Genomic DNA, 19,492 nt, shown 5'->3' with positions numbered 1-19,492 from the left:
ATTTTGCAAATCTATTCAAGCTAACATATTTTTAAATGGGCAACCTTTCTAGTTAAGTGCAGTAAAAGATGTCTAGTAACAAAGAAAATATGAAGATCACTTGCTTAACATAGGTAGCATTAGACCCGAGCATCACCTCAGCAACAGTATAGATGCATCTCGTGTTAAGACCCGAGGTTTACTTGGGCTGTAAAAGTGTCAACAGCATTAGTTCCATGCATTGTCTTGTGTAAACGTCAGGCCTGAGCATTACCCGAACAGTGGTGTAGGCGCAAAAGCAGTGATGACGAATTGAATGTGTCTTCAGGCAGTGAGATTGAAATGGTCAGTGAAGTGATTCTGGGAATTCGAAAAAGTGACACTCACATCACTCAAACATGTGCATTGTGCTGTTTATATTATTACTAGCTGTGTAAGCCAGCACGGGATCATAGAAACTATTGAAATCATCAGAAAAATAATTGAAATGTAGAGATGTCAGGTAACTGAAAGGAACTACCCTGGGCATCTCTCTCCTAGGAGGATTCGTTTTGCTGACGTGTTCACATCGCTTGTGCATTAATGGCGGGAGAAAAAGTAAAAGGGATAGCGTTTTGCCAATGTTGGAGTCAAAGCAACTGTGTCTTTCTTCTGAGATTTCGATTTGTTGACGTGCTGGCCTCGCTTGTGTTATTAGCGGCTAAGCGATTTTTCTGTTTCCTCAGAGGTGAAGCTCTTACCCCGACTGCACCTCTCACTTCCGGGCCAGATAGACGCACACACGTTCACGTGTAGACATTTATATGTAAGATTATTATTCATTATTATTATTTGAATCATTATTACACCCTCTACACTTCTGACTTAGTGCTTTTAGCGTTTTCCATGTTTTATAGCACAAAGATGAGATTTAATCAAAATATTATTTTCAAGCTAAGAAAATGCAATGCCTTTTATATGTTTTTTTGAGAAAAAATGTAACGCTAAGGAAGTTAATAGATATATCAAAACATTTCAAATGTGCCAGAACTGATGTGTATCATTTGTGCCAAATGGGAGACATTTTTAGAGCTATTCACCCTTCTAAGTATTAAATGCTCACCTGGTTTGTCCATCCTCACTACTTATAGAATGGTGGGGTTTTCAACCTGGCACCCAGCTCTGTGATGATGTTTGTTTTGTACCAGTGAAGCTTCCTACGTTAAGAGTGACGACATTCTGAGCAGAGATGAGTGTATCAAAATTGAAGTCCAAGCCATCAGCATCCATCAGCTCATTTCTGATAATTGAGTCCATGTCACACTCAAGACTGCCACTGAAGATGTCCAGGTCCAAGTCACTAGGAAACTTCTCCTGATTCATGGAAGGATGGTTAATTCCACCACTGATGATGCTGGAGTCTGAAAGGCCAATTTGCATAGATTGATTACCACCACTGGGGGACTGCAGGTGGTGCTTGACAGAAATCAAATTGTTGGTTTCATTCATCAAGCTGATCCCCCCATTGACTAAATTGCTGTGGCCGCTCCCTCCTCTCATTGGCGAACTCTGAGACTGGGGCTGGTGATGCAAGCTGCCATGATTAACTGGGCTTCCTTGGTTGGACTGAGTAGCGGCAAAAGACATCATTGGATCACTCCGAAGCATGACATTGCGACGGGCGTTTTGTGATGAAACAGCACTGCTGGCTTGGGACATAAGGGGGTCTGACTGTGTCATCATTACGTCACTGTGACTAAGGGAGTCAGAGCTTAGTAAATCCTGAAGAGTCTGGTTACCAAAGTGGGAAATGCAGGAGAAGGTTGTTTGCTTGTTTTCCTGTATTGTCTGCATGGGTGACTGGCGCAAAGTGGATAGAGGCGAGGGTCCAAAGATAGAATTACTGAAACTGCTGGAAGATGAACCCAGACCAGTGGTTTTGGAGCCACAAGTAAAGCTGGAACTTCTCTGCATCAGCCCTCCGCTCCCATTGCTACTATTGCTGCCTGCTGGAGAGGACTGCTGAGGTGGAGTCAAGCTGATATTGTCCAGAAGGTCATCCATAATGTTCTCTGTAAGTCCATCGTTAAGATTCATTGTGCCAGCCAAATCTGTCAACCTAGGAAGTTCCCCGGGGCATGGCTTACTGACGGATGGAGACAGACTGTTGGGGCTGGAATACAACATTGGAGAAAGAGGTGAGTCATCGTCAGGAACCTCATCCAGCTCAGTATTGGCTAAAATTGGTGAAAGACGTCCACTAATAGTGCTTGCATTAGAGTTGGTGCGTGAGCGGAAGTCAGACCAAGCATCTAGCTCATCACTGCTGCGTGACGTGGGGCTGCCAGGCCACTTGGACAGTTGACTGGTTGGGCTCTCAGCACCTCCTTCCTGAGCTGACTGCAGAGATGCCTTCTTCTTTGTTGCTCGTCCGCGACTTTTAGTGTATTTGTTGCTATTGTCCATTGAAACAGCCCGCCGGCGTGGAGCTTTTCCACCCTTCCCTCCATCTGGGTTGATCATCCACCAGGAGCTTTTCCCCGTGCCTTCATTCTGCACCCGAATAAATCGGCTGTGCAAGGACAGATTGTGTCGAATGGAGTTCTAGTGAGAAAAGAAAAAAAAAAAAGGGGTTATTAAGCAAACTGGTATTTTATTATAAGCATTACATAATAATAAACAATTCACTTAATCCAATTCAGGGTAGCTGGATCCTGCTGTGGTAACATTGGGTGCAAGACAGGAATCAATTCATGGATAGGATGACACTCCAATGCAGGCCTCACACAACATACACCCATTCACATACTTTCACACAGAAACAAGAAATGTTTCTTTAAGGGCTGGATAAACTTAAAGTGATAAAATTGCTTTTGTAAAGGGGAAATAGTAGTGTTTTTAATAGCAAAAACTACTCTTTTATACGTAAGCTTTGATAAAATCATGGAGTGAAACAATGTAGCCATTTTCATATAAATCACCAGAAAAGACCAAATTGTTGCTGATCTATTAATGAATTGGGGGAAGAACAGAACTCCCAAGAATGAAGGCAGCATCATTCGAAAAGCTGTGCTTACTTAGCCAGTCTGCACCCTAACCGTCACGCTGATTCTTGTGTTTCTGAGTTCATCCCCAAACGCAATGCTAGCCCAGTGACATCACGGATCTGCTCTTTCCTGCCGCCGATTTATCACAAAAACAGCTGCAGCGTTTCACGCTGTGATTTTTTTTCCAAAGCTCCTACATGAAAGAGTATTTCTCTCCTAATAGACACAAAATCATGACTGTCCCCCTTTAAAAATGATTTTTATATTATTCTGTTTGCCGCACACCAAGTTATTCTAAAAAACTATTCATCTGTCTGTTCCTTCTGTAATCACCTTATCTAGTCAGCGTTGCAGAATTCACTGTGGAAAACAAGATGCTAAACAGGATGGCGGCATACCACAGACCACGCGTACAAACAAATATGTTCAGGTTGTCCAGCACATCATTCATTAAGCAAGAAACAAGATGGAATAAACATATCCCTGCATTTTCTGAAGATGTTTAATGTGATCAACCCAAGAAAAAACTATCTAGAGGTATGTATCCCTGATCAAATACATGCCCTCTGAAATCCTGTTAAAAATCCGCCACCACGTCTGGACGGCCTGCAGCTCAACCCGGCCGGGACACCCCTGGAATGGAAGGATGGGGGAAAGCAGCTACTTGCCGACACTGCCTCCCCCAAAATGCTAGATGGCAGGTCCCTCTGGAGTGTAGCGGTGCCCTACATTCCCACAGGACATCCTGGGACTTGGAGTTCAGTTTCTCAGCCCTGTTGGGTGCCACCAAGGGGAGCTGTTGAAGAACCTGGGGATTCATACTTTCCTCATAGTCCAGAAGCATAAGGTAGTCACGAGGACGGAAACCGAGAAGTACTTCCGGGCTGAAGAAAATGTCAGTTCTTCATTAGACCCAGAAGTGCTAGCCAGTCACATGCTCAGAAGGACAGAAGTACTTCCGGGTCAAGGACTATTTAAAGTGCCATCTAGTGTTGCACTCTGTATGGAGTGTCTGAGAGGAGGAAACCATTCTTATATCAAAAAATGAGAAGGTTGTTCAAAACAACATGCATTTTCAGTTCAAACCCTGAAACATTTGACTTTATTACGTGTCAGCAGATAATTATATAACAGCAAATATGCCAAGTGTCAAGTTGACAATAGGAGAGAAGATGTTAGCCCCTAACTGCAGGAAAATGCCTTTGGAGTTTGACAGCCCTACTGTTTATTTCTAGATAACAAAAACAAAAGAGGAGGAATCTAGTAATAGGTTACCTTTCATATTTCAAAATGGACATATAAAATATGACAACATTTTTGAACTACTAAAAAGAAAACTGAAGACAACACACATTACAGTAGCTCTTACATCCACAGAATGGGATGGCCTGTGTTTATAAGTTATTTAAGACAGCCTCGAATATTAAATGGGTTTCTTTAGGGAGTATTAGTTTAGTTAAACTAATTAAGTTTAGTTAGACATTTGTACAAGTAAAAAATATAAAAAAGTTTAGGCAGCACTTTAGGTGTGTCTATTAGTCAACTACTGCTGTGTAAAAAAGCCCCAACAAAGGATGTTTATAGGGTTATTATTTTCATGTGTACAGAGTACAGTGAAATTCTTACTTCAATGTGCTAATCGACATGCAACATACAACATGTCAGTGGAGTTACTAAAACCTACAAAGGGCCAAATACTACAGGCTACCTGCAGTCTGCATGTAGTACTCACTTGCTATCATGTAACAATACCTCACAGAAGGTTTGTTTCTGTTAAACAGCAATACATGGCTAAAAGATGAACTACAGCAGATCGTAATGTAACTATTTAAAAGTGTGTTACCAAAAGCCATACTGGCACTAACTTTCGAGTTCGTTATAATGAATCAAAATGACAAAACAGAAGATTTTTCCTTGTCTGCGTAAGATTGCATAAGATTGGGGTAAAACTGGGATAAAATGGAAAGGGTTAGAAAAATCATACAGTGTATTTCTGTGTATCGAAGATCAAAAAGCAGGATGAAATTGCAGCAATGTTATGGTCAGGTCAGGTTGGGGAGAATGCACTGGTACAGCATGCTGCCGCACCCACCGCATGATAAAACAGCTTGGGATCCTGGTTGGCAACCCCATAGGCAGACTCGCGGTCCAGTTTCCACCTACTGAAAATGACCCTCTATCTGCCATAGCCAAGTGTTATGTGGGTGACCCCTTGGCCTAGTTCCAGCCACTCAGGTCCCCAACAATGAGGATCTTACGAGATGGATCACTCTCTGGGAATCGCACCACATGGCCGTAGTGCCGCAACTGAAACGCCCTCACAATGCAGGTAATATGCCTCATTCAGGACTCCATGAGCAACCACTCATTCGACAGAAAGTCAAACCAGTGTTTCCCAAGGATTCTCCAAAGAGACACAGAACCAAAGGAGTCCAGCCTTCATCTCAGGTCACTGGATAGCGTTCATGACTCCCAACCCTATAGCAAGACAGGAAGCACCAGGACTCTAAATACTTGGACCTTCGTCCTTTTGCATAAATATCTAGAGCACCACATACCCCTTTCCGGTGACCTCATGACCTACCATGCTCCCCCAAACTGTAAAGTCACCAGATATATGAATGTCGCTGCTGAGATAATAGCACAAATCAAATGACCAAAATTAAAATGATCAACCTGCAACTTAGAACTTACGGCTTTATGGGCCTTCACTGACTGTCAGATGTTATTGTGTGAGGAGTTTTGGCCCACAAAGCCCTGGTTGCTTGGCTTAGTCCACAGAGGGCAGCAGTAGGTGCAGGTTTTCCACTGCAGTCAGTTTTAACTGAAGTTAACGTGTTTGTGTTTTCATTTTATTCCTCAGTTTAGACGTTTTACTTCCTCCATTCCAGGTTGTTCTCAATTATTTTAGTTCATACAACTGTATTCTTCCCTTTCAGTGCTCATGTTATTCTAATTCTAAACAACTTTAAAAGAAATGAGCTGTGTTACAGTAAAATAGTTGAATTTGGTGACATGCACTGAATCCTACAGAGAAACTGCATCTGATCAGCCACTCACACCGGAGGGTGTTCAATGCTAATTATTTGCAGTTTAGAAATGGAATAATATTAAAATATTAATTAACTCAAAAGAGAATAAAAGGATCTATGTAGACCAAATTATTGCAGTCTTAATATAAATTTTCCCCAAGTTTCATGTCTCTATGTGATTCAGACTAACAATGAACTTCAATTACAATGAAAAATTATGCTCAGATTGGTTATAATGGAGGCCCTCCATGAAACAAATTATTAGCAGCCAACCTGATCACACCTCTGACACGCTTTCATCCATGAATCCTTCAAGCCCTTTGCACCTTTTTAATATTAAGTTTGACTCCTTAGGTTCATCAGTGTGGGCTTTACACCAGAAAATGGTGACTTGTCATAAGATGGAGACGGAGAGGGAACTCATTCCCTCTTTAGGTAAAACTCAAGTTAAAAAAATCTCTTTAAAGCTGTTTGACTTGAAGATCAGTGTCACATAAGGCATTATGAATATATACATTACTAGATGTGTTACCTGTTTTCGCCCAGGAAATTTATAAGTTAAGGCGCCTCAGTTACAGTGCCATTGGTCAATTGGATGTATCAGAAGTCCTACAATATGTAAATAGTTTTCTGTACATAATATATCTTTTTTACCAGGGGTAACATTATTAGTTCACTAGAGCTGCTTACTGTTGAACAAGCGACACACAGTCCTCAGTGAAGCTGCAATAGAACTAATGTTATAATAATGATACAAAGGTGATTTAAAGTTAGTTCATTCAAAGCTATAAACTATCCTGACATCAAAGCTTAAAATTAGTACAGTCTCGGTATACAATGTTTTTGTCTACCAACAACAAAAAACAAAAGTTACTAATTACTTTGACGTAAAAGCACCATCCTTTTCTCTTCTTATCACATTCTGAAAAACAGCATCTCCATCAGCTATAGAAAAAAATGTGCTTCACTCTGTTCAAAAGTGGCTTGGCTCCAACAGCCAATTTGCAATGTTCTATTTTATTTTGCTATTTCCTCTTTGTTTTTTTTAACTTCAAAAAGTGCTTAACCCTGATCGTTGATTGGTATTCAAACATAATGACGATGTGCTGGTGGACAACAGTGTTGGCTTTTTCAAAAATACAAGGCTATTCAATGATATAAAATTAGTGTAATCAGTTTAACTTAGATTTATTGTCCTGTGTGACACTCCCCCGGTGTGGCTAAGTGATCAACAACACTTAGTAATATATTTTACAGGTTTCAAACTGCACTTGATTAACTAAGGGGATCCCCATCTCCCCCCTTCTAATGATGCTCAATTCATGAAGGGGGAACCCCCCCCACTCTTGAAATGCTGTCTATATGGTGGTCAAGGAATTTAAGAAGGTAAAACTGGGTTCCAAGGCCACAAAGGTTGAGAAACACTACAATCCAGTGAGAAAATGAAATTCTGTGTTTTTTTTTTCCAAATATTTTATTGATTTTATTTGAAGCAAATAACAATCTATAACAATCTAATCAAGTCAAATTTAACAAAATTCAGCAACCAATCTGATACAAATTGTTATCCCAAAGAGTTTGAGGGAAAAAACACTTCAGTTGCTTCCTTTGATGACATACTGCATTTATTGATGCTCTTATTTAAACTTTATGAGCACTGATGGAATCTTCTGGAGGAATACACTGACTGATGGGAATTGTAGTCCCCGCTTTGGTATTTGCATAAGATTGTACTTTAGATGAAGTGGGGAGGGGTAATATATATTAAATATCTTTTCTTACTGGATCAGCGCTGTGCGAAACTGACTGTGGTCACAGCCACAGTGCCTGGCAAGAACTTGCTAAACACACCTTCTTCGTGCTACGGCAAACTTTGCTCCTTTCACTTCGCTACTAGAGACAATCTCCATTTGCATAACACCCCTCCTCCTTTACTCCGTGTGGCAAAATGGGAGATGCAGTGTGCTAGACTGTCCCACTCACTACTGCATTATTAATGAAAAATAAAAATATGCGTCGTCCAATTCTCGTTTTTCTACAACGTCACTAAATTTCAATCAAATCTGTCAAGACACTGTTTAGATTTTAGGGTATTTAGTTTTTCTGTAGTGTTTCTTTACCCCTAAATATTGTTATATCGAAATGTATGTTCTTAGTGACTAGTACAATAGATTTACCATTCTGCCAAATGTTAACTTTTTGGCTAAACGAAAAATAGTATTTTTGTAGATAAGTGACTCAGTCAACTATGCAATTTCTGTATATAGATTTCCATTTAGTACGGTGTGTATCTGGCCTGACTGTAATACATGCAAAACTTGAGCACACTTTGTGACATTGGTTTCCAGTTCCTAATTCAAATCCAAAATAAAGAATGAATTTAGTGTGCAACACTGCTATACAATGAGCCTAAATTCTCTGAGAAATGTGACAAGTCTTAGAGAGTTCTAAAGGAGTAAGAAAACCAGTCAAGTTAAATAGGTACGGTCAGCCTATTTTTTATCTTGTAATGTTAATAATTACCTTGAAAGATGTCTTGATTACTTATTTATTAAATTAAGAGTGAATAATAAATACGTTCAATTTCCTCCAACATCCTGTGTTTGAGATTCATCAGAGGCTCAGCTCTCCGCTACCAGAGAAACCATTTTGAGCAAGCTGCTGTTTTTTAACATGGAACTCTCATATGTGGGTTATGACCAAGAAGGAAAATGTAAGGATTTGAATCCTTTAAATTTAAACAAATGAAGTTTCAGAGTTAAGATGATAGAGGCATTTAAAACTATGAAGGAAACTGGAAGGGTGGATGCCAGCTGTTATTTTGAAATGTGTTCTTCAACAAGAACGCAGGGGCACAGATAAAAGCAGGTGTAAATGCGTATATTAAAAGAAATATTAAAGAAATGTTAACATATAGAAACACAGAATATTTGAATATATGGCAGAATATTTCCAATTTCCACTTCATATTTTTGAAGCATAAAAAAATTATAATGGGTAGCACAGTCATTACTACAGCTGCTGCCTTATGGATCTACCATCTTGGGTTTGAATTCTGTACCAATCATTATCTGTTCCCACATTCTCCAAAATGTGTGTGTTAGGTTAACTGGTGATGTCTGATGGGCCTCTGTGTACGTGTGAGTGTAGGTAAGCGCATGTGTGGGCCTTGCGATGGGCTGGTGCCCTGTCCTTGGCTCGTTCCTGCCTTACACACATGCATTAGGCTGAATGGCTTGGTCTTGTAACTGCTATTATGAAGATATTAGATGAAATTAATAAAAAGTTGAATTTTAATTTATTATAGGTACTCCTTCTGGAATAATCATGAAACAGTTAAAGAAAACTTGAAGATCTAGTGTAGTACTTCTTTTTCCGTAAAGAGGTGTCATGGTTGATTTAACCTTCTCCTGCTAGGCCCACTGGGAGCACAGAAATGACTCCTAACACCACACAGTTTGCTTGTCTCTCTCCTTCATACATTAGATGACAATCTGATATGCATGACATTCCCAAGTCTTACAAGTGGACATCCCCACCTAGGAAGGAATAGATGGGCTACCACTTGTGTTAGCACCTATTACAAGATCATGAAATGAGTTTAGATGGAAGAAGATGCAATTACTACGAAAAGTATCTCCATCTAAGAGGCTTCTTTAGACACTCAAGATGGAGGACTGGAAATAAGATCCCAGGTTTAAGTATTTAAAATTGACTTTTCTTAGATGAAGCTAATTTTTCTACTATAAGTAAATATAACCATCATGACTAAATATTTCTGTTATTCCTGACTCTAATGTGAGCCTTTGAGCAGAGACAAAGTACACATGCATCGCAGCAATTTGGTGCACCATTTTCTGAACTCACTTGTCCTGCTCAAGGGACAAACCACTGCCTAACCCAAAAACAAATGGATGCCTGTCCAGCACAAGGGACAAAACTCCATATACCAAAGCAGACTGGAAAAGCCCATTTTATTGACACGGAATATTTTGACTCTAGGAGCAGAAACCCAAAAAGACTTGGCAGAAATGGGACTGAAAGTCCTATAAAGTATACACCTTTATGCCACTCTTTGTATGTTGTATGTCTTAGTGATCACCGGTCAAGAAATTCAATGATTAGTTTACTTTTTCAAGCCACAGTATAATGTAAATTTAAACAAAAATTAAAACAAAAGGATCTGGATTAACACTTTTCAAACTGGGCATCATGGTGGTGCAGTGGTAGTGCTGCTGCCTTGTAGTAAGGAGACCAGGTTTTGCAACCAGGGCCCTCTCTAAGTATGCATGTTCTCCCTGTGTCTGTGTGGGTTTCCTCCAGGTGCTCCAGTTTCCTCCCACAGTCCAAAGACATGCACTTTAGGTGAATTGGCGATGCTCAATTAGGCCTAGTGTGTGTTGTATGGGTGTTTGCCCTGTGATGGACCTGCGCCCTGTCCACCATTTGTTCCTACCTTGTGCCCTATGCTCTATCACCAGCAGACCCCCATGACCCTCTTCAGGACTAAGCGGGTAACAGAATGACTGACTGACTGACTTTTCAAATGATTGTTCTCCGAGTAAGTTCAAGTTTGTCCTGTTTGGTGAGTTCTACAAATGGTTTCAGAAGCACAGGGGTTAAAAGATTTTGTCTGTTACAAAGAAAATAAAAAACAGGTTCTTTCACTTACTAACAGAAGGTTATACGGTGAAGCAAGAACTGAGAACTGCAAAAGTATGCAAATTTATGGAAACAGAAACCAGCCAGCATGTGCCAAAAATAACTTTAATAATAACAGTATGATGGTGATGTAACACCAGGGCTATATCTAGATGACTATTTCGTTTTCATGATTTAAGATGCTGTAGGGAAATAAGATTTTTTTTTTCAAACCAAAGGCCTAGTTGTCATGTTTTGCCACAGTGGCAACTTTACTAGATCAGTCTGCACCTCTTTTTATGGTTGGCATTCAAGGAAAGTGTGAATGTCTAAGTAAAGCTGATTTCCATTAGGTTGCTAACCACAGATCCCTATTCCCACTGTTACTGTAACTGTAAACATTACTTTTTTAATTTTATGAATGTGAATGAAACTGCCTGTACACATGCAGATCTATTCAATGATAGAGACTGTTTTCAATTACCTCATAGCTTTGATACTGTGACATTGCTATACTACACCTACTCAAAAACATCAAACCACCATTATTAGTTTGGTCAGTGCTGGCCAGACATTGTGCCTGAAGAGGACAAAGTTAATAACCACAACTGGATGTGAGGGGCACATATGCATGCATACACAATGATGCTGGTGTACCCCCTCTACATTTTAGAATGATGGGGAGAAACCTGGAAAAGAAAATGTAATATGGAACATCATGATAAAGGGGTTTTCATACATGCATGTCTGTCTTATTTCTGTATGAGGTTTTTGTTCACGCACTCTAGTTTTACCGGACAAATCCAGATTATGCGCATCTTAAGGTTTAATGGTGGCCACATTTGAATAAGTGTGGCTGTGGTTATGAGTGGCATGTCTTCCCAGGTTAGTTCCTGTTTTGGGCCCAGTGCCACCGGAATAGACTTTCTGTTGTCTCAGTGCTGCATGAAGCTGGGTTCAGATTGTGATGTGGTGATAACCTGTGTAGAGTCTGCACATTTTTTGCACCTTGATTTATGACCAGATCAAACCATATACTTGTTAGATGACTACACTAAACTGCTCTGATAAAAGTGTTTCCAGTGATAAAATGGTGAATTAGTCATTGCCTTAATCCACTGATGTCTGTACACTTACAACTCAACAGGAGGAATCTAGAAATGCATGGATTCCATAGTCCCTATGTCTTATTAAAATAATATTTTAAAATGCTACAACAAAGTCCAACACCCCTGATAAAATCTCATTCAGAAAATGACTAATTGCAAGCTGAAATGTAAAAAATGGCATTGTTTTTCATGTTTCTGGGTGCTAGCAACTTCACCTTTGTTCCCTTATGAAACACTGAACAGTGTCATCTCCAGGCAGAGGAGTAGCTTCAGCGACAGACTGCTGTCACTGCCCTGCTCCACTGACAGACTGAGGAGATCGTTCCTACCCCACACTTCAATTCCACCCGGGGGAGTAAATGCTAACATTACTCAAAGTTATTGTCTGCTTTTACATGCATTTTTAGTACGATTTAATTTAATATTGTTTTTTTGTATCAGTATACTGCTGCTGGATTATGTGAATTTCCCCTTGGGATTAATAAAGTATCTATCTATCTTATGCCTTTTTAACTTTGCATGTCAAGAATAGACTTTCACTTGTGGTATCTCAGTGGATTATTGTTTTGGAGTCATGCTTGTGCTCTTGGTAAATATGTCAGATAAACTATCTCACTGTTTTACCTCAAATGTTCCTTCTGTTTCTGGCTTTTACTTATTTGAACTGAACATCACGGTTACAATATGGGAACTGTTGAGATGGAGACAAATCTCTCATTAAACCTCCCTGGATACTGTATGCCAAAAGAAAGCCAAATCCATTAGCCGGCTGTTGTTTGTATGAAGTTTGTACATTCTTCCTATGTCTGTGAGTTTTCTCTCTGTGTCTTATTTTCTGAAACCTGCTGAAGAAAATCTACATTTGCAAATTGACCCTGTGAGTGTAGATGTCTGAGTGAATTTGCCCTGTGATGGAGTGGCACCCTGTTCAGGGCTGGTTCCTACATTATAGCTGATGATTCCTGAAGTAGATTAAGTGGGTTTGAGAATGTTATGTTAATCCATCTCTCAAATATTGAATATACAGTATGCTGTGGTAATAAAGCGTGAGATTTGGAATAGCAGGGTTGGGTGAATGGATGGATTCAGAAAAAGATAGATAGATAGATAGATAGATACATAGATAGATAGATAGATAGATAGATAGATAGATAGTCCAGTCTAGTCAATTTTATGGCACTCATTTAAAACAAGAGCAGTTGACCAAAGTGCTGTACAGTTTACATAAATAAACAAATAAATATATGGATACAGTAAACAAAAATATATACCAAAATATATAAGTAAATTAAAAACATTACTCTCATCCAAGTTTAAAAAGCAAAGGAAAAAGACTGGATTTAAAAATATCCAAAGTTGTTGCTGACCTAATATAAAAGGGTCCACTGTTCCACAGCTTAGGGGCAACTACTCTGAAGGCAGGGCTCCCTCTGAGCTTAAGTCTAAATCTCGTGATGACCACTAACTTCTGGTCAGATGACCTAAGTGATTGCATTAAACAGTAAGGGTGTAAGAGGTCAGTGAGATAAGAGGGGGCTAAACCATTCAGTGACTAAAAAACAAACAATAACATTTTTAAACTCAATCCTGCAGTGAAGAGAAGAGAAGCTACAATTGGTCAGATGTGGTTATAATTATGTGTGCCTAGTAGGATCCTGGCCGCAGTTTTCTGGACTAGTTGAAGACAAAAATTGGGATGACTGGATAACTCCAGTGTATAATGAGTTGCAACCTGAGTTATAACCTGAGATGAGACAAAGGCATGAATTAGTTTTAGAAAACCATCTGCAGAAAGAAAAGGCTGGTCTTTAGCTAATACCCTGAGCTGACAGAAACAGGATTTACCAACAGAAGTTGTCAGAGGGCCAAGGTCACTTGCAAGAGCACAAGTAAGATCAGAAGGTCTAAAGCACACAATCTCTGTTTTTTTGTCATTTAAACTAAGAAAATCTTATGACATCCATATTTTAATAACTTTCAGGCATTCCAATAAGGTTTTTAAAGGAACTTGTTTTGCTTTGTTTAAGTGGAAGATATATGTGTGTATCATCTGCGTAGCAATGAAAAGAAATATTATGTTTTTTAAAAATGGATCCTAAGGGCAACATGTATAGTGAAAAAAAAACAGGCCCAAAGAAATCCTTGAGGGACTCCACAGGTTCAGAGGAGCCAAGGAAGAAAAGAAACTGCCCAGGCTGACTGAAAAATTTCTCCCTGTTAGGTATGACCTGAACCATTCCAAAGAGGTTCTTTGGATACCCACATACAGCTCAAGACGGGCAATAAGGATGTCATAATCAGCTGAATCTTATGTGACAGAAGGAAGGACGGACGGACAGACAGATAGACATTTGTCACATATACACCCTAACTTGACTTCCCCTGTATATCTGTTCTGAGGCTTATAAGAACAGGATGGCCATGCAGCCTAAACAGAATGACTAAGTATGACCGTATAAGAGTGACTGTGCATTTTGGTATACTACTTTCTTAAGAAAAAGTGAAAAAGCTTAAAGTGCAATATTCTATCTAAAAAAGATTTCACAATTTGTTTCCTTGTACTCTCATTACAAAGTGGTCCACTGTTAAAAATGAGTCTTTTCAGACATGCTATATATGTTCAGAAAAGACTGAAAAGGCTTAAAAAGCAAAGCAGATTATAAAATCATGGAAAGCTCAATAATCGTAAAAAATGGTCTGATACCTAGAGGCTTAAACGCTAAAGGCAAATATATGAACTTCAAAAGATAAACATTGGGTTAAAACTTACTATAACCTTAAAGTACAGCAGATACATTATGCTTTTGAATATAAGATGACACCACTGACATAAATCATCCCTTGCCTGGGTGCTAAACTTTGATGTCCCAACACCAATATTTCCAAAGACTTAATTTTAATGTACTTTTATTTGTAATGTTGGGACTAATCTGATCTTAAGTGAACTTACTCAAACATGTTTAAGACTGAGGATATATTGCTGTGGATACTTAAGTTTCAGTTATGAAGCTCCATATTTTTGATTTCTCCCATTCCATGACAGTAGTCAAGCTAATACTTGGTATTTATCGGTTGTGTTTACAGCTTTGGTGAAACGTAACTCATAATTGTATTTTTAACAGCAATCAAAAATATATCTTCACATATTATCAGGACATGCTTTTGCATTACAGGGTCCCTGTGAGCCAGACCCCCACTTTGACCCCAGTCCTGGTGAAGGTGAAGTTGAAATAAGAGTCCAAAATGAACCTAACCAACTGCATTACCTGTTAAAACCTACATAGAATACCAAAACCTGTCCAGGAATCCAACACAAGACCCCAAGTAAAGACTATATTGTTTTATTCCTCTCTCACAGAAAACACTTTTCTCAAAAGTCTTTACTCAATATATGAATAACAACATGCAGAAATGCATGCAAAAATATCAGAAGGCTTTGCTTTATTGCTGTTTTAAGAATACAGAAAGTGGGACATTTTGTAAGCAGTAGAAACACCTTCTCTCCAATAAGATGTGTTTCATTAAGTAATACCAGTAGGTTAAATTACCCAATATTTCATATAACAGATTCTTAGAACTGGCAGGGTCTTTGATTCAACAGCACAAGTCAATTGTTTGTTGTTATGCCTCGATTACTGTTTTGGTGAAGAAGTTGATCTTGACAGCACTTAATGCCCATTGGTGTCCAGTATTTGGAAGCAAGAGGAATTCTGCTGGATTAAAATTACTGATATCCAACTCCATGTCATTGTCTTTGGTCAGGGCTGAATAAGATCTACTGTGGTTCCATTAGCCCGTCAAAATTTTTTTTTTTGTTTTATGGTGCTCTATTTATATTAATGCTAACATCAATGGTTTACTGGTATGTCCTTGTTAAATGTGGCACCTTCAGGCAAAACGGAGGTTGAAATGAGAATTATCATCCAAAGTCCTGTCATTCAGTCAAAACTGGCTACTTTGTAATATATATATATATATATCCTATATTCAGTACACTGCGGTGGGTTGGCACCCTGCCCTGGATTGGTTCCTGCCTTGTGCCCTGTGTTGGCTGGGATTGGCTCCAGCAGACCCCCGTGACCCTGTGTTCAGATTCAGCGGGTTGGAAAATGGATGGATGGATGGATATTCAGTGCATTTCCAGATGTGTTTCCCATTGATAGTTTTCTCCTTTCTGAATGTGTAGCCTTCGACTACGAGTAGATCTGCACCTTTGTTGCTCTTCATATATTCCAGAGCCATTTAAACTAAATTATCTATGAACGCCTTTATTCGCCGCGCTCAATTGAGGTCTCCCTTTTGAAGCTGGCCTTTTTGTGCGCGCCCTTATTGAATTGAGCCCCGCTAGCCTGCAGAAACCTGGTAAACTAAGGTAAGGTTATCTATACGCATGCACATGAACAAAAAGCTGTGCAGGCTTGGAATGGCTGGTAATCAGTACACTGTAAATTAAACACTAAAGTTTCAATTGATGAAACTATCAATGTCAACAGGGACACACGCAATCATAGCGGCAAGCGCTGCCCTGTGTTTCTTTAAACAAAAACTGTTCAATTGGCAATTCTGACTGTGAGTCCCTTGGAGTCACATTGTGACAACACTTTTCTTGTTTAAACGGTTCCTATATTGCAATTAAGTGGTCAAAGCAATCCCTCGAAAGGAGAAGTAAAGCGCTATTATCTCAATAAAAATCTTATATCGACTGAAAAATGGCATGTTGCTTGCCGAAGTAATTTTTCCCTAAACAATAAAATATAACAACTATTTACATAGCATTTATATTGTTTAAGGTATTATAAGTACTCTAGGGATAAAATTAAAGTATATAGGAGGACATGCTCGAGTTACATACAAATACTACAACATTTTTTATAAGGGACTGGAGCATCCACAGGTTTTGGTATCCCCTGTCGATAAGGAGGAACGGCTACACAGAAAAAAATGAAAGTTTCAGGTGTCATAAGCAAATTTGAAAGAAAAGAAAAATCAACGATAAAAGAATGAGTAGAAAAACTTGAATAATAGAAAGGCAGTTAAAAATGCATTGGTCAGATAATCGTTTTATCTCACCTACAGTCTAGTTGAGAGGTTTGGGAGCCTATTGTGGCAAAAAATCGACTACGGCAACAGGCAAATCAAAATGGGAGTCCAGCACTTTGGGTCAAAAGGATAATTAAAGAAGCGACCACAAGCTTCTGCACTAGGGAAAAATATCACAGGAACAAAAGATAAATTCAGCGAAAGCAACACAGAATCGAACTACAATGAAATTACAGGAGGGGGCTAAATTCTGTGCTACTGTACCACCCTTGCTTCCATGTTCACTAGTGTTTTTAAGATATTTTATTACCACCAACAAAGTATGCCACATAATAATACAAAGCAGCTAAATAAATGAGTGTAACATCGCCTTCCAAAGACAATTTGAGCAAGCAGTTAGAGATTATCTTATTAAACACGTCTTGTAATTACAACTAGGGAAATGGTGGATTGAAAGAAAAACAAACACTACATTGGGCTAAGCTCATGTTTGTGCATGTTCATTAAAAAACGTGTAAATTGATAGATGGCGGGCACTAGCCACAAATGCTAATGATACCCGAGTGCTGGCACCTGTCATAACCTGTCTTTTTCTTAATAAGTCGAGGCGCTGCTTTCACTCCTTTTAAGTTCTGTAATGCAGCTACAGAGGTCTGCTTTGGTAAAAAGCTAATAAAGAGGAATCATTTGCAGTCATGCAAATTAAAGAGATAGTCCTTGTGGCAGCAAACACTTTTCCCTCATCGTGACTTAGACATCCCCATCTGCCTAATTAGAGGCTTGTCAATGTCGAGAATACATGTTGGTGGAATTTGGGGGTTTAAAACTGAATCATTACAAAATTGTATAATGACAAAAGGGGCATCTACATTATCCACTATGACAGAAGGTATATTACATCAAGCAATGCTGGCAGGTTATTTAGAGCATATTCATTAATGATAGTAAGGAATTATGTTACATGTACCAGGGAAAATTATATAAAAAAAAACAAATACACAGTAGAAAGGTATACTTTTATAAAAAGCCATTACTGTTTTCACAGATGTATCACACAAAAACCCTCTTTACTGTGCAGAAAGAAACTGCAGTAAGCAAAAATTTCTTCACATCAAATCTGAGGCCTTTTCAGTCAGAAAACTTTTTCTCTTATGAAAAGCTCTAAGATTTCAGTCACCCCTGGCAGAGCTCTACTTGAAAAGCCTTTGAAAAGCAACAAACACCAAAAAAGCAAACATCAGATGAAGTTCAAAAGAAGAAAGCTCCTCAGGCAGAGGGCTTGCTGCTGAATCACCGGCAGACTGACAGGGATGATATCCCCTGCTGTGTATCAAGGGGCTCAAATGCCATTTAGGCAGAAATAATGCAAAAATAGTTTTATAATCATATAGCTGCTAGGATTTCTGGGCAGTTTTTGGTTCACGTGATGTGCTAAAACTAACCATTTAGCCAGCAGTCATACCACAAGAATTTCAGAAAAGGTCATTCACGTGAAGTTCCCGGCCATTACTTCGATGGGAGACCAACCAGGAAAAGCTTGGGTTGCTGCTGGAAGAGGTGTTGGTGAGCCTATGGTCTGACAGTGGACCCCAATGCTGTAAAAATGGTGCCATCCTTCAGAGAGAACTTAAAATTGAGGTCCTGACTCTCTGTGGCCATAAAAGATCCTTGGGCACCCTTCATAAAGAACAGGGTGTATCCTAAAGTCCTGGCTAAATTACCCACCATTCCCTGTCTCTGATTGGCTAACCATCTCTCGCCACTTCACCACCTAACAGCTAATGTGTTATGAGAGTACTGGCGCAATAATGGCTGCCGTCACATCATCCAGGTGGATGCTACACATTAGTGGTGACTAAAGTGGCTCCCCACTCACTAGATAGACAGATGGAACTTTATTTGTCCCCAGGGGGAAATTTGGCTTTTTGCAGAAGCTTTTTAAAAAAATGAATACATAATAGGTAGATAAGTAAGTAAATAAATAAATAAATATACACACACACTTTGGTCTGAACACACACTGGAGAGACTATAGAGCAAGAAAATTATTCAATAGTATTTATTACACAGCCTAATATTTTATTATTCTTCTGCACATTGCCTGATGAGTTACAATTCAGCCCCTAAGTAGTTTTCTTTCAAGTCTGCATTTCGTAGTTCAGCATCACTTGCCTTGTATTTAGAATTTCCATAAAGTAGTAGATTAGCCACACCTATACAGCACTACTGCCCTTTAGAAAAGGGGGTCAATAAATAACAGCCTTCAATATAAATCCATACAAACAGTCCAGTTTCCAAATCTGAGATACCAGTTTAAACTGAATTTAAACTACAAGTACATAAGCTGTCAGTTTTATGTTTGCATGAGGAACTCCACCATTATAGAAAAAGGTGTATACCATTTTATCCCATGGTTTGTCTTTTTCCATAGCTGCTCAAATACAAAGTGATCCTTTGATCTTACACCATCACCACCACCACCCAAGCCCAGACTTCAATTTTTTTCACATAAGCATTGAGTATGAAATATTAAAAGCCTATACTTGTAGGAAACTTTGTTCAGGGATGTTGACACATTTGTGATTTTGTGCATGCGTCGAATTTCAAGGAAAATGCTCGCCTGGTTATAGCCACACTTGTGGGGTATGTGTCGATTCTTAACGTC

At 39.1% G+C, this 19,492-nt stretch overlaps 1 protein-coding gene across 1 annotated transcript in view; it reads right to left on the bottom strand.

The window, feature by feature from the left end:
- The window catches only part of LOC120525527 (forkhead box protein O3-like), a 196,147-nt gene that overhangs the window by 39,189 nt on the left and 137,466 nt on the right, over nucleotides 1–19,492 (bottom strand). The window contains exon 2 of the mRNA XM_039747897.1: nucleotides 1,082–2,562. Coding sequence (XP_039603831.1) covers nucleotides 1,123–2,562 — 1,440 coding nt within the window. The 3' untranslated portion in view covers nucleotides 1,082–1,122. The remainder of the gene's footprint in view (nucleotides 1–1,081; nucleotides 2,563–19,492) is intronic.

The sequence above is a fragment of the Polypterus senegalus genome, chromosome 3 (assembly GCF_016835505.1).
Source record: "Polypterus senegalus isolate Bchr_013 chromosome 3, ASM1683550v1, whole genome shotgun sequence".
Classification (NCBI taxonomy): Eukaryota; Metazoa; Chordata; class Cladistia; order Polypteriformes; family Polypteridae; genus Polypterus; species Polypterus senegalus.
The sequence above is the reverse complement of the archived record's forward strand: the minus strand, read 5'-3'. Positions and strand labels throughout refer to the sequence as shown.